General features: G+C 45.8%; 1 protein-coding gene across 1 annotated transcript in view; it reads right to left on the bottom strand.

Annotated features, from left to right (window-relative positions):
- Nucleotides 1-15,131: 15,131 nt before the first annotated feature.
- Nucleotides 15,132-15,691, bottom strand: part of LOC138666366 (zinc finger protein 585A-like) — a 170,783-nt gene continuing 170,223 nt past the window's right edge. Inside the window, exons 9-10 of the mRNA XM_069754594.1 lie at nucleotides 15,382-15,691; nucleotides 15,132-15,316 (exon numbers count right to left, since the gene is read on the bottom strand). Coding sequence (XP_069610695.1) covers nucleotides 15,132-15,316; nucleotides 15,382-15,691 — 495 coding nt within the window. The remainder of the gene's footprint in view (nucleotides 15,317-15,381) is intronic.

Below are 15,691 nucleotides of genomic sequence, written 5' to 3'. Positions count from 1 at the left end.
CCCCATCCTGGTATATATGGCCCCCTCATCCCCATCCTGGTATATATGGCCCCCTCATCCCCATCCTGGTATATATGGCCCCCTCATCCCCATCCTGGTATATATGGCCCCCTCATCCCCATCCTGGTATATATGGCCGCCTCATCCTGGTATATATGGCCCCCTCATCCCTATCCTGGTATGCATGGCCCTCATCCCTATCCTGGTATACATGGCCTCCTCATCCCTATCCTAGTATACATGGCCTCCTCATCCCCATCCTGGTATACATGGCCCCCTCATCCCCATCCTGGTTTATATGGCCCCTTCATCCCCATCCTGGTATATATGGCCCCCTCATCCCCAGCCTGGTATATATGGCCCCCTCATCCCCAGCCTGGTATATATGGCCGCCTCATCCTGGTATATATGGCCCCCTCATCCCTATCCTGGTATGCATGGCCCTCATCCCTATCCTGGTATACATGGCCTCCTCATCCCCATCCTGGTATACATGGCCTCCTCATCCCCATCCTGGTATACATAGCTCCTCATCCCTAGCCTGGTATACATGGCCCCCTCATCCCTATCCTGGTATACATGGCCCCCTCATCCCCATCCTGGTATACATGGCCTCCTCATCCCTATCCTGGTATACATGGCCCCCTCATTCCTATCCTGGTATACATGGCCACCTCATCCCTATCCTGGTATACATGGCCCCCTCATTCCCATCCTTGTATATATGGCCGCCTCATCCCTATCCTGGTATATATGGCCTCCTCATCCCTATCCTGGTATACATGGCCCCCTCATCCCTATCCTGGTATACATGGCCTCCTCATCCCTATCCTGGTATACATGGCCTCCTCATCCCTATCCTGGTATACATGGCCCCCTCATCCCTAGCCTGGTATACATGGCCTCCTCATTCCTATCCTGGTATATATGGCCTCCTCATCCCTATCCTGGTATATATGGCCCCCTCATCCCTATACTGGTGTGCAGGGTCCCTATCTCGTCCTAGTATGCAGGGCCCATCCCTATCCTGGTATACATGGCCTCCTCATCCCTATCCTGGTATACATGGCCCCCTCATCGCTATCCTGGTATACATGGCCTCCTCATCCCTATCCTGGTATACATGGCCTCCTCATCCCTATCCTAGTATACATGGCCTCCTGTTGTGAATTCTATGGCAGAGCTCCCTCTTGTGGTCACAAGTGGTACTTCGGCTGATTCTCTGTGAGCTTCCGTTGGTGGAGGGAAGTGGTACTGCGGCTTCTGAGTTTCCTTCCTCAGGTGATATGGTGAAGTCGTTAGGTGCTACCCTATTTAACTCCACCTGGTGCTTGGATCCTGGCTTCCAGTCAATGTTCTAGTGTTGGACCAGTTTTCCTCCTGGATCGTTCCTGTGGCCTGCTGCTCTGCATAGCTAAGTTCCTCTTTGCTATTTGTTTGCTGTTTTTTCCATTCCAGCTTGTCATTTTGTTTTTTTCTGCTTGCTGGAAGCTCTGGGACGCAGAGGGTGCACCTCCGTGCCGTTAGTTCGGTACGGAGGGTCTTTTTGCCCCATTTGCGTGGATTTTGTAGGGTTTTGTGTTGACCGCAAAGTTACCTTTTCTATCCTCACTCTGTTCAGGAAGTTGGGCCTCACTTTGCTAAATCTATTTCATCTCTATGTTTGTCTTTTCATCTTAACTCACAGTCATTATATGTGGGGGCTGCCTTTTCCTTTGGGGTATTTCTCTGAGGCAAGGTAGGCTTATTTTCTATCTTCAGGCTAGCTAGTTTCTCAGGCCGTGCCGAGGTGCATAGGCAGCGTTAGGCGCAATCCACGGCTGCCTCTAGTTGTGTTGGAGAGGATTAGGGATTGCGGTCAACAGAGTTCCCACGTCTCAGAGCTCGTTCTTATTTTTTGGGTTATTGCAGGTCACTGTATGTGCACTGACCTCTATGTCCATTGTAGTACTGAATTACCAGCCATAACAGTACTGGAAGCCAAAAGTACTAATGATTCTCAATAGAGGGAAAAAAGAAGTTCTGAGACCATTTTTTTTTCTTTGCACTGTGTTTTGCCTTTTTTTTCCCCTAGACATTTGGGTGGTTCAGGACACAGGTGTAGCAATGGACATTAAAGGTCTGTCATCATGTGTGGATCAGCTCACGGCAAAAGTACAAAGTATTCAAGACTTTGTGGTTCAGAATTCTATGTTAGAACCGAGAATTCCTATTCCTGGTTTGTTTTTTGGAGATCGAACTAAATTTCTGAAACTGAGTTTCAAAAATAATTGCAAACTATTTCTGGCTTTGAAACCTCGTTCTTCTGGTGACCCAGGTCAACAAGTTAGGATCGTTATTTCTTTTTTGCGTGGCGACCCTCAGGACTGGGCATTTTCCCTTGCGCCAGGAGATCCGGCATTGCGTGATGTTGATGCGTTTTTTCTGGCGCTTGGATTGCTTTATGATGAACCAAATCCAGTGGATCAGGCAGAGAAAATCTTGCTGGCTCTGTGTCAGGGTCAGGATGAGGTAGAGATATATTGTCAGAAGTTTAGAAAGTGGTCTGTGCTCACTCAGTGGAATGAGTGTGCCCTGGCAGCAATTTTCAGAAAGGGTCTCTCTGAAGCCCTTAAGGATGTCATGGTGGGATTTCCTATGCCTGCTGGTCTGAATGAGTCTATGTCTTTGGCCATTCAGATCGGTCGACGCTTGCGCGAGCAAAAATCTGTGCACCATTTGGCGGTATTACCTGAGCTTAGACCTGAGCCTATGCAGTGCGATAGGACTTTGACCAGAGTTGAACGGCAAGAACACAGACGTCTGAATGGGCTGTGTTTCTACTGTGGTGATTCCACTCATGCTATCTCTGATTGTCCTAAGCGCACTAAGCGGTTCGCTAGGTCTGCCACCATTGGTACGGTACAGTCAAAATTTCTTCTGTCCGTTACCTTGATCTGCTCTTTGTCATCGTATTCTGTCATGGCATTTGTGGACTCAGGCGCTGCTTTGAATTTGATGGACTTGGAGTATGCTAGGCGTTGTGGGTTTGTCTTGGAGCCCTTGCAGTGTCCTATTCCATTGAGAGGAATTGATGCTACGCCTTTGGCCAAGAATAAGCCTCAGTACTGGACCCAGCTGACCATGTGCATGGCTCCTGCACATCAGGAGGTTATTCGCTTTCTGGTGTTGCATAATCTGCATGATGTGGTCGTGTTGGGGTTGCCATGGCTACAAGTCCATAATCCAGTATTAGATTGGAAATCCATGTCTGTGTCCAGCTGGGGTTGTCAGGGGGTACATGGTGATGTCCCATTTCTGACTATTTCGTCATCCACCCCTTCTGAGGTTCCTGAGTTTTTGTCTGATTACCGGGATCTATTTGATGAGCCCAAGTCCGATACCCTACCTCCGCATAGGGATTGTGATTGTGCTATCGATTTGATTCCTGGTAGTAAATTGCCAAAAGGTCGACTGTTTAATTTATCTGTGCCTGAGCACGCCGCTATGCGGAGTTATGTGAAGGAGTCTTTGGAGAAGGGGCATATTCGCCCGTCATCGTCGCCATTGGGAGCAGGGTTCTTTTTTGTAGCCAAGAAGGATGGTTCACTGAGACCTTGTATAGATTACCGCCTACTGAATAAGATCACGGTTAAATTTCAGTACCCCTTGCCATTGTTTTCTGATTTGTTTGCTCGGATTAAGGGGGCTAGTTGGTTCACCAAGATAGACCTTCGTGGTGCGTATAATCTTGTGCGTATTAAGCGAGGCGATGAGTGGAAAACTGCATTTAATACGCCCGAGGGCCATTTTGAGTATCTAGTACTGCCGTTCGGACTTGCCAATGCTCCATCAGTGTTTCAGTCCTTTATGCATGACATCTTCCGAGAGTACCTGGATAAATTCCTGATTGTGTACTTAGATGACATTTTGATCTTCTCGGATGATTGGGAGTCTCATGTGAAGCAGGTCAGAATGGTGTTTCAGGTCCTGCGTGCTAATTCTTTGTTTGTAAAGGGATCAAAGTGTCTCTTTGGTGTTCAGAAGGTTTCATTTTTGGGGTTCATCTTTTCCCCTTCTACTATGGAGATGGACCCTGTTAAGGTCCAAGCCATCCATGATTGGACTCAGCCGACATCTCTGAAAAGTCTGCAAAAGTTCCTGGGCTTTGCTAATTTTTATCGTCGCTTCATCTGCAATTTTTCTAGTATTGCTAAACCATTGACCGATTTGACCAAGAAAGGTGCTGATGTGGTCAATTGGTCTTCTGCTGCTGTGGAAGCTTTTCAAGAGTTGAAGCGTCGTTTTTCTTCTGCCCCTGTGTTGGGTCAGCCAGATGTTTCGCTTCCGTTTCAGGTCGAGGTTGATGCTTCTGAGATTGGAGCAGGGGCTGTTTTGTCGCAGAGAAGTTCTGATTGCTCGGTGATGAAACCATGTGCCTTCTTTTCCAGGAAGTTTTCGCCTGCTGAGCGAAATTATGATGTGGGTAATCGAGAGTTGCTGGCCATGAAGTGGGCATTCGAGGAGTGGCGTCATTGGCTTGAAGGAGCTAAGCATCGCGTGGTGGTCTTGACTGATCATAAGAACTTGACTTATCTCGAGTCCGCCAACGGTTGAATCCTAGACAAGCTCGTTGGTCGTTGTTTTTTGCCCGTTTTGACTTTGTTATTTCATACCTTCCGGGCTCTAAAAATGTGAAGGCGGATGCTCTGTCTAGGAGTTTTGTGCCCGACTCTCCGGGTGTATCTGAGCCGGTGGGTATCCTCAAAGAGGGAGTAATTGTGTCTGCCATCTCCCCTGATTTGCGGCGGGTGCTGCAGAAATTTCAGGCTTATAAACCTGATCATTGCCCAGCGGAGAAACTGTTTGTCCCTTATAGGTGGACGAATAAATTCATCTCTGAGGTTCATTGTTCGGTGTTGGCTGGTCATCCTGGAATCTTTGGTACCAGAGAGTTAGTGGCTAGATCCTTTTGGTGGCCATCTCTGTCGCGGGATGTGCGTGCTTTTGTGCAGTCCTGTGGGATTTGTGCTCGGGCTAAGCCCTGCTGTTCTCGTGCCAGTGGGTTGCTTTTGCCCTTGCCGGTCCCGAAGAGGCCTTGGACACATATCTCTATGGATTTTATTTCAGATCTTCCCGTCTCTCAAAAGATGTCAGTCATTTGGGTGGTCTGTGATCGCTTCTCTAAGATGGTCCATTTGGTACCCTTGTCTAAATTGCCTTCCTCCTCTGATTTGGTGCCATTGTTTTTCCAGCATGTGGTTCGTTTACATGGCATTCCAGAGAATATCGTTTCTGACAGAGGTTCCCAGTTTGTTTCGAGGTTTTGGCGAGCCTTTTGTGGTAGGATGGGCATTGACTTGTCTTTTTCCTCGGCTTTCCATCCTCAGACTAATGGCCAGACCGAACGAACCAATCAGACCTTGGAAACATATCTGAGATGCTTTGTTTCTGCTGATCAGGATGACTGGGTGTCCTTTTTGCCTTTGGCTGAGTTCGCCCTTAATAATCGGGCCAGCTCGGCTACCTTGGTTTCACCGTTTTTCTGCAACTCTGGGTTCCATCCTCGTTTCTCTTCAGGGCAGGTTGAGTCTTCGGACTGTCCTGGTGTGGATACTGTGGTGGACAGGTTGCAGCAGATTTGGACTCATGTAGTGGACAATTTGACCTTGTCCCAGGAGAAGGCTCAACGTTTCGCTAATCGCAGACGCTGTGTGGGTCCCCGACTTCGGGTTGGGGACTTGGTTTGGTTATCTTCTCGTCATATTCCTATGAAGTTCTCCTCTCCTAAATTTAAACCTCATTTTATTGGTCCGTATAGGATTTCTGAGGTCCTTAATCCTGTGTCTTTTCGTCTGACCCTTCCAGATTCTTTTTCCATACATAACGTATTCCATAGGTCATTGTTGCGGAGATACGTGGCACCCGTGGTTCCATCTGTTGATCCTCCTGCCCCGGTTTTGGTGGAGAGGGAGTTGGAGTATATTGTGGAGAAGATTTTGGATTCTCGTGTTTCTAGACGGAAACTCCAGTATCTGGTTAAGTGGAAGGGTTATGCTCAGGAAGATAATTCCTGGGTCTTTGCCTCTGATGTCCATGCTCCCGATCTTGTTCGTGCCTTTCATATGGCTCATCCTTGTCGTCCTGGGAGCTCTGGTGAGGGTTCGGTGACCCCTCCTCAAGGGGGGGGTACTGTTGTGAATTCTGTGGCAGAGCTCCCTCTTGTGGTCACAAGTGGTACTTCGGCTGATTCTCTCTGTGAGCTTCCGTTGGTGGAGGGAAGTGGTACTGCGGCTTCTGAGTTTCCTTCCTCAGGTGATATGGTGAAGTCGTTAGGTGCTACCCTATTTAACTCCACCTGGTGCTTGGATCCTGGCTTCCAGTCAATGTTCTAGTGTTGGACCAGTTTTCCTCCTGGATCGTTCCTGTGGCCTGCTGCTCTGCATAGCTAAGTTCCTCTTTGCTATTTGTTTGCTGTTTTTTCCATTCCAGCTTGTCATTTTGTTTTTTTCTGCTTGCTGGAAGCTCTGGGACGCAGAGGGTGCACCTCCGTGCCGTTAGTTCGGTACGGAGGGTCTTTTTGCCCCCTTTGCGTGGATTTTGTAGGGTTTTGTGTTGACCGCAAAGTTACCTTTTCTATCCTCGCTCTGTTCAGGAAGTTGGGCCTCACTTTGCTAAATCTATTTCATCTCTACGTTTGTCTTTTCATCTTAACTCACAGTCATTATATGTGGGGGCTGCCTTTTCCTTTGGGGTATTTCTCTGAGGCAAGGTAGGCTTATTTTCTATCTTCAGGCTAGCTAGTTTCTCAGGCCGTGCCGAGTTGCATAGGCAGCGTTAGGCGCAATCCACGGCTGCCTCTAGTTGTGTTGGAGAGGATTAGGGATTGCGGTCAACAGAGTTCCCACGTCTCAGAGCTCATTCTTATTTTTTGGGTTATTGCAGGTCACTGTATGTGCACTGACCTCTATGTCCATTGTGGTACTGAATTACCAGCCATAACAGCCTCCTCATCCCCATCCTGGTATATATGGCCCCCTCATCCCCATCCTGGTTTATATGGCCCCCTCATCCCCATCCTGGTATATATGGCCCCCTCATCCCCAGCCTGGTATATATGGCCCCCTCATCCCCAGTCTGGTATATATGGCCGCCTCATCCTGGTATATATGGCCCCCCTCATCCCTATCCTGGTATGCATGGCCCTCATCCCTATCCTGGTATACATGGCCTCCTCATCCACATCCTGGTATACATGGCTCCTCATCCCCATCCTGGTATACATGGCCTCCTCATTTCCATCCTGGTTTACATGGCCCCCTCATCCCCATCCTGGTATACATGGCCCCCTCATCCCCATCCTGGTATACATGGCCGCCTCATCCCTATCCTGGTATACATGGCCCCCTCATTCCCATCCTTGTATATATAGCCGCCTCATCCCTATCCTGGTATATATGGCCTCCTCATCCCTATCCTGGTATACATGGCCCCCTCATCCCTATCCTGGTATACATGGCCTCCTCATCCCTATCCTGATATACATGGCCCCCTCATCCCTAGCCTGGTATACATGGCCTCCTCATTCCTATCCTGGTATATATGGCCCCCTCATCCCTATACTGGTGTGCAGGGTCCCTATCTCGTCCTAGTATGCAGGGCCTATCCCTATCCTGGTATACATGGCCTCCTCATCCCTATCCTGGTATACATGGCCCCCTCATCGCTATCCTGGTATACATGGCCTCCTCATCCCTATCCTGGTATACATGGCCTCCTCATCCCTATCCTAGTATACATGGCCCCCTCATCCCTAGCCTGGTATACATGGCCTCCTCATCCCTATCCTGGTATGATTGGCCCCCATCCTGGTCATGGTATGACTGGCCCAATCCTTATAATTGGCCCCCACCCCCATCCTGATATGTATGGCCTCATCAGAGAACATTACACTTACCTACCCGGTGCTCCCTACCAGTGTCCTGCTCCGATCCCAGCAGCTGCTTTATGTTTGTAAGCAGCACATGGCAGGGACGTCACAAGCAGAGCACTAGCCTGGTATACATGGCCTCCTCATCCCCATCCTGGTATATATGGCCCCCTCATCCCCATCCTGGTATATATGGCCCCCTCATCTCTATCCTGGTATACATGGCTCCTCATCCCTATCCTGGTATACATGGCCTCCTCATCCCTATCCTGGTATACATGGCTCCCTCATCCCTATCCTGGTATACATGGCTCCTCATCCCTATCCTGGTATACATGGCCTCCTCATCCCTATCCTGGTATACATGGCTCCCTCATCCCTATCCTGGTATACATGGCCTCCTCATCCCTATCCTGGTATACATGGCCTCCTCATCCCTATCCTGGTATACATGGCCCCCTCATTCCCATCCTTGTATATATGGCCCCCTCATCCCTAGCCTGGTATACATGGCCTCCTCATCCCTATCCTGGTATATATGGCCCCCTCATCCCTTTACTGGTGTGCAGGGTCCCTATCTCGTCCTAGTATGCAGGGCCCATCTCTATCCTGGTATGATTGGCTCCCATCCTGGTCATGGTATGACTGGCCCAATCCTTATAATTGACCCCCACCCCCATCCTGATATATATGGCCCCATCAGAGAACATTACACCTACCTACCCGGTGCCAGCAGCTGCTTTATGTTTGTAAGCAGCACATGGCAGAGACGTCACAAGCAGAGCACAGCTGCCGGAGTACTCGCCGGGACTGTGCGCACAGAGAGCGGTGAGTATTCATTGCTTTTCAGTAGTGCGCAGTGTCAGCCACCGGCTTCCTGCTGTTACCGGCAGTCACGTGTGCTGCTACTTGAGAAATGAATATTGGATTCATTAATCAGGAGACTATTTAACCCCTTTCTGACATTAGACGTACTATCCTGTCGAGGTGATATGGGCCCGTATGACCACCAACGGGATAGTACGTCTAACGCAATCAGCCACGCTCACGGGGGGAGCGCGGCTGTGTGTCAGCTGACTATCACAGCTAACATCCGGCACTATGTGCCAGGAGCGATCACGGACCGCTCCCGGCACATTACCCCCAAAACACTGCAATCAAACATGATCGCAGTGTTCCGGCGGCATAGGGAAGCATCGCGCAGGGAGGGGGCTCCCTTCAGGCTTCCCTAAGACCCTGGTTGCAACGCGATGTGATCGTGTTGCTCCAAGCGTCTCCTCCTTCCTCCTACCTGTAGGCCCCGGATTCAAGATGGCCGCGGGAGGCCTACCGGGTCCTGTACGGAGGTGGCTTGCAAGCGCCTGCTGAGAGCGGGCCCCGGCAAGCCTGCAGCACTGCCTGTCAGATCGCTGATTTGACACAGTGTATTGCAAAATGTCAGATCAGCGATCTGACCCTATAATGTGATGTCCCCCCTGGGACAAAGTAAAAATATATTTACATATGTCAAAAAAAAAATCCTAAATTAAAAAAATAAATAAATGTAATTATTGGAACAATTTTTAATGTAAATGAAAAAAACCCCAAACAATAAAAGCACACATATTTAGTATCACGGCATCTGTAACGACCCGACCTATAAAACTATCCCGCTAGTTAACCCCTTCAGTGAACACTGTAAAAAAAAAAAAGAAAAACTAGGCAAAACACAATGCTTTATCATCATACACGCGATCAGAAAGTCGGATATAAACATTGTACCGCTGAAAACGTCATCTTGTCCCGCAAAAAATGAGCCGCCATACAGCATCATCAGCAACAAAATAAAAAAGTTATAGTCCTGAGAATAAAGAGATGCCAAAATAATTATTTTTTCTATAAAATAGTTTTTATCGTATAAAAGCGCCAACACATAAAAAAATGATATAAATGAGGTATCGCTGTAAACGTACTGACCCGAAGAATAAAACTGCTTCATCAATTTTACCAAACGCGGGACGGTATAGACGCCTCCCCCAAAAGAAATTCACGAACAGCTGGTTTTTGGTCATTCTGCCTCACAAAAATCGGAATAAAAAGTGATCAAAAAATGTCACGTGCCCGAAAATGTTACCAATAAAAACGTCAACTGGTCCCGCAAAAAACAAGACCTCACATGACTCTGTGGACCAAAATATGGAAAAATTATAGCTCTCAAAATGTGGTAACGCAAAAACAATTTTTTGCAATAATGAGCGTCTTTTAGTGTGACAGCTGCCAATCAAAAATCCGCTAGAAAACCGGCTATAAATAGTAAATCAAACCCCCCATTTTCACCGCCTTAGTTAGCGAAAAATAATAAAATAAAAAAAAGTATTTCTATTTTCCCATTAGGGTTAGGGTTGAGGCTAAAGTTAGGGTTGGGGCTAGAGTTGGGGTTAGGATTACGTTTACGGTTGGGTTAGGGGTGTGTCAGGGTTAGGGGTATGGTTAGGGTTGGGATTAGGGTTTGGGGTGTGTTGGGGTTGGGATTAGGGGTGTGCTCGGGTTGGGGCTAGGGTTTCGATTACGTTTATGGTGGTTAGGGGTGTGGTTACGGTTGGGATTAGGCTTAGGGGTGTGTTGGGGTTAGGGTTGGAGTTAGAATTTGGAGGTTTCCACTGTTTAGGCACATCAGGGACTCTCCAAACGCAACATGACGTCCGATCTCAATCCATACAATTCTGCATTGAAAAGGTAAAACAGTGCTCCTTCCCTTCCAAGCTCTCCCATGTGCCCAAACAGTCGTGTAACCCCACATGTGGGGTATCAACATATTCAGGACAAATTTCTCCTGTTACCCTTGTGAAAATAAAAAATTGGGAACGGAAAATCATTTTTGTGGAAAAAATAAGATTTTTTTTAGTTTTACGGCTCTACATTATAATCTTCTGTGAAGCACTTGGGGGTTTAAAGTGCTCATCACACATCTAGATAAGTTCTTTAGGGGGTCTACTTTCCAAAATTGTGCCACTTTTGGGGGGTTTCCACTGTTTAGGCACACCAGGGGCTCAATTCCAGCTAATTTTGCATTGAAAAGTCAAATGGCGCACCTTCCCTTCCGAGCTCTGCCATGCGCCCAAACAGTGGTTCCCCCCACATATGGGGTATCTGCGTACTCAGGACAAATTGCACAACAACTTTTGGAGTCCAATTTCTCCTGTTACCCTTGGTAAAATAAAACAAATTGGATCTGAAGTAAATTTCTGGGAAAAAAAGTTAAATGTTATTTTTTTTAACCCCTTTCTGACATCTGACGTACTATCCCATCGAGGTGGGGTGGGCCCATATGACCACCGACGGGATAGTACGTCATAGCGATCGGCCGCGCTCACGGGGGGAGCGCGGCCGATAGTCAGCTGCCTATAGCAGCTGACATCCGGCGCTATGTGCCAGGAGCGGTCACGGACCGCTCCCGGCACATTAACCCCGGCACACCGCGATCAAACATGAGGGGGAGGGGGCTCCCTGCGTGCTTCCCTGAGACCCCCGGAGCCCCCCGAAGGTCTCTTTCCTCCTTCCTCGCTGCAGGCCCCGGATCCAAAATGGCCGTGGCATCCGGGTCCTGCAGGGAGGGAGGTGGCTTCACAGCTCCTGCTCAGAGCAGGCACTGTGAAGCCTGGAGAAGTGCACGTCAGATCGCTTATCTGACACAGTGCACAGCAAAGTGTCAGATCAGCGATCTTACACTATAACATAATGCCCCCCTGGGGAAATGTTATAGTGTAAAAAAAAAAATTTTCACATGTGAAAAAAAAAATAAAAAAAAATTCCCCCCAAAAGTCTCGCCCCCCCCAAAAAAAAATATTGTTCCTATAAATACATTTCTTTAAATAAAAAAAAACAATAAAAGTACACATATTTAGTATTGCCACGTCCGTAACGACCCCACCTATAAAACTGTCGCGCTAGTTAACCCCTTCAGGGAACGCCGTTAAAAAACAAACAAAAAAAACGAGGCAAAAAACAACGCTTTATTATCATACCGCCAAACAAAAAGTGGAATAACACACGATCGAAAAGACGGATATAAATAACCATGGTACCACTGAAAACGTCATCTTGTCCCGCAAAAAACGAGCCGCCGAGCATCATCAGCAAAAAAATTAAAAAGTTAAAGTCCTCAGAATAAAGCGATGCCAAAATAATTATTTTTTCTATAAAATAGTTTTTATCGTATAAAAGCGCCAAAACATTAAAAAAATGATATAAATTAGGTATCGCGTCTTTCAGTGTGTGACGGCTGCCAACCATAAAAATCCGCTAAAAAACCCGCTATAAAAGTAAATCAAACCCCCCTTCATCACCCCCTTAGGGAAAAATTAAAAAATTTTAAAAAATGTATTTATTTCCATTTTCCCATTAGGGTTAGGGCTAGGGTTAGGGCTAAAGTTAGGGTTAGGGTTGGGGCTAAAGTTAAAGTTAGGATTACATTTACGGTTGGGAATACGGTTCGATTAGGGTTAGGGGTGTGTCAGGGTTAGGGGTGTGTTTAGGGTTACCGTTGAGATTAGGGTTAGGGGTGTGTTTGGATTAGGGTTTCAGTTATAATTGGGGGGTTTCCACTGTTAAGGCACATCAGGGGCTCTCCAAACGCGACACGGCGTCCGATCTCAATTCCAGCTAATTCTGCATTGAAAACGTAAAACAGTGCTCCTTCCCTTCCGAGCTCTCCCATGTGCCCAAACAGGGGTTTACCTCAACATATGGGGTATCAGCGTATTCAGGACACATTGGACAACAACTTTTGGGGTCCAATTTCTCCTGTTACCCTTGGAAAAATACAAAACTAGGGGCTAAAAAATAATTTTTGTGGAAAAAAAAAAGATTTTTTATTTTCACGGCTCTGCGTTATAAACTGTAGTGAAACACTTGGGGGTTCAAAGTTCTCACAACACATCTAGATAAGTTCCTTGGGGGGTCTAGTTTCCAATATGGGGTCACTTGTGGGGGTTTCTACTGTTTAGGTACATTAGGGGCTCTGCAAACGCAATGTGACGCCTGCAGACCATTCCATCTAAGTCTGCTTTCCAAATGGCGCTCCTTCCCTTCCGAGCTCTCCCATGCGCCCAAATTGTGGTTCCCCCCACATTGGACAACAATATTTAGAGTCCAATTTCTCATGTTACCCTTGGAAAAATACAAAACTGGGGGCTAAAAAATAATTTTTGTGGAAAAATATGATTTTTTATTTTTACGGTTCTGCATTATAAACTTCTGTGAAGCACTTGGTGGGTCAAAGTGCTCACCACACCTCTAGATAAGTTCTTTACAAAATGGTGTCTCTTGTGGGGGGTTTCAATGTTTAGGCACATCAGTGGCTCTCCAAACGTAACATGGCATCCCATCTCAATTCCTGTCAATTTTGCATTGAAAAGTCAAATGGCACTCCTTCGCTTCCGAGCTCTGTCATGCGCCCAAACAGTGGTTTCCCCCCACATATGGGGTATCAGCGTACTCAGGACAAATTGTACAACAAATTTTGGGTTCCATTTTCTCCTGTTACCCTTGGTAAAATAAAACAAATTGGAGCTGAAGTAATTTTTTTGTGAAAAAAAGTTAAATGTTCATTTTTATTTAAACATTCCAAAATTTCCTGTGAAACACTTGAAGGGTTAATAAACTTCTTGAATGTGGTTTTGAGCACCTTGAGGGGTGCAGTTTTTAGAATGGTGTCACACTTGGGTATTTTCTATCATATAGACCCCTCAAAATGACTTCAAATGAGATGTGGTCCCTAAAAAAAAAAATGGTGTTGTAAAAATGAGAAATTGCTGGTCAACTTTTAACTCTTATAACTCCCTAAAAAAAAAAATTTTGGTTCCAAAATTGTGCTGATGTAAAGTAGACATGTGGGAAATGTTACTTATTAAGTATTTTGTGTGACATATCTCTGTGATTTAATTGCATAAAAATTCAAAGTTGGAAAATTGTGAAATTTTCTAAATTTTTGCCAAATTTCCATTTTTTTCACAAATAAACGCAGGTAATAGCAAAGAAATTTTACCACTATCATGAAGTACAATATGTCTCGAGAAAACAAGGTCAGAATCACTGCGATCCGTTGAAGCGTTCCAGAGTTATAACCTCATAAAGGGACAGTGGTCAGAATTGTAAAAATTGGCTCGGTCATTAACGTGCAAACCACCCTTGGGGGTAAAGGGGTAATATTGACGTATATTCAAGCGAGACTAGACAAAGAAAAAGTAAAATCATGTATCATGTTATTCGAAACAGAAGAAGCCACATATTGGCAGATCCCGGACCTCAAACTATATACTTCCTAAGTTTATAATCCACTCCAGTGTCAGGAATAGATAGTATGTGACAATACAGTATATACCACTCAGGGAACACTTAACTTTCAGAGATAATTTCCATATTCATACTAAATAATGTCACAGATCTTCCAGACATTACGATTGTACACATCACTAGTCTTTATAACGATATTGCACTCATTCCTTGACAGACCGCAGCATGGCCATTAGTTAGAAGCTGCTATTGATCTTTGGAGCAGGTAAGTTTCCCTGAGTGGTACATATTGGGTCGTCTGAAAACGGAGTTCAGTCCAGGACAATTTGTCTGCACTACTAATTAACAGCTGTTACATTACCAAACTAGGGCAGTCCCTATAGGAGGAAAACACAAGAATTATACTGTATTGTCACATACTATCTATTCCTGACACTGGAGTGGCTTATAAACTTACGAAGTATATAGTCTGAGGTCTGGGATCTGCCAATATGTGGCTGGTTTTCTGACTGTTTCGGATAACATGATACATGATTTTAGTCTTTTTTTGCCTAGTGTCACTTCAATATAGGCAATATTAAATAGTCTCCTGATGAGTCGCCTTTGGTAAGGATGATGAAACCCGTAGAAATGAGAGGCTTGGAGAGTGAGTGTGTATATGTCACCTCATCCTATATACTGAACTGTGGGGTACATGTTTTTTCTATTAGTCACCTACTGACTAACCTTCAGGGGGTGAATTATGTGTATAGTTTTACATTTGGAATTAATAAAGTTTAGTTGTATCCTTTTGACAGCAAACATGAGGAATGACAAGAGACAACCCATTTAAGAAAATTCAATTTTGGTTAAAACTATTCCAACATTATGAACATACAAAAAGTTTCTCCCCCATGTGAAGCCTCTGATTTTTATTAACAGTTGATTTCCAAGTAAAATATTTCTCACATTAAGAAAATGAAAAAGGCTTCTCGTCTGTGTGAGTTCTCTGGTGTCTTACAAGTAGAACTTTCCGGTTAATATATTTCCCACATTCTGAACAGGAAAAAGGCTTCTCCCCTGTGTGGGTTCTTTGGTGTCTTACAAGACTCCCTTTGAGGGTAAAACATTTCCCACATTCTGAACAGGTAAAGGCTTCTCCCCGGTGTGAGTTCTCTGGTGACTAACAAGTAGAACTTTCCGGTTAAAATATTTCTCACATTCCGAACAGGAAAAAGGCTTCTTCCCTGTGTGGGTTCTTTGGTGTTCATGTAGACTCCCTTTATGTTTAAAACATTTTCCACATTCTGAACAGGAAAAAGGCTTCTCCCCTGTGTGAATTCTTTGGTGTGTATCAAGATTCGTTTTGAGAGTAAAACATTTCCCACATTCTGAACAGGAAAAAGGCTTCTCCCCTGTGTGGGTTCTTTGGTGTCTAACAAGACTCTCTTTGAGGGTAAAACATTTCCCACATTCTGAACAGGAAAAAGGCTTCTCCCCTGTGTGGATTCTTTGGTGTCTAACAAGACT

Source organism: Ranitomeya imitator, chromosome 2 (genome assembly GCF_032444005.1).
Source record: "Ranitomeya imitator isolate aRanImi1 chromosome 2, aRanImi1.pri, whole genome shotgun sequence".
Taxonomy (NCBI): Eukaryota; Metazoa; Chordata; class Amphibia; order Anura; family Dendrobatidae; genus Ranitomeya; species Ranitomeya imitator.
This window is presented reverse-complemented; position numbering and strand designations above follow the sequence as displayed.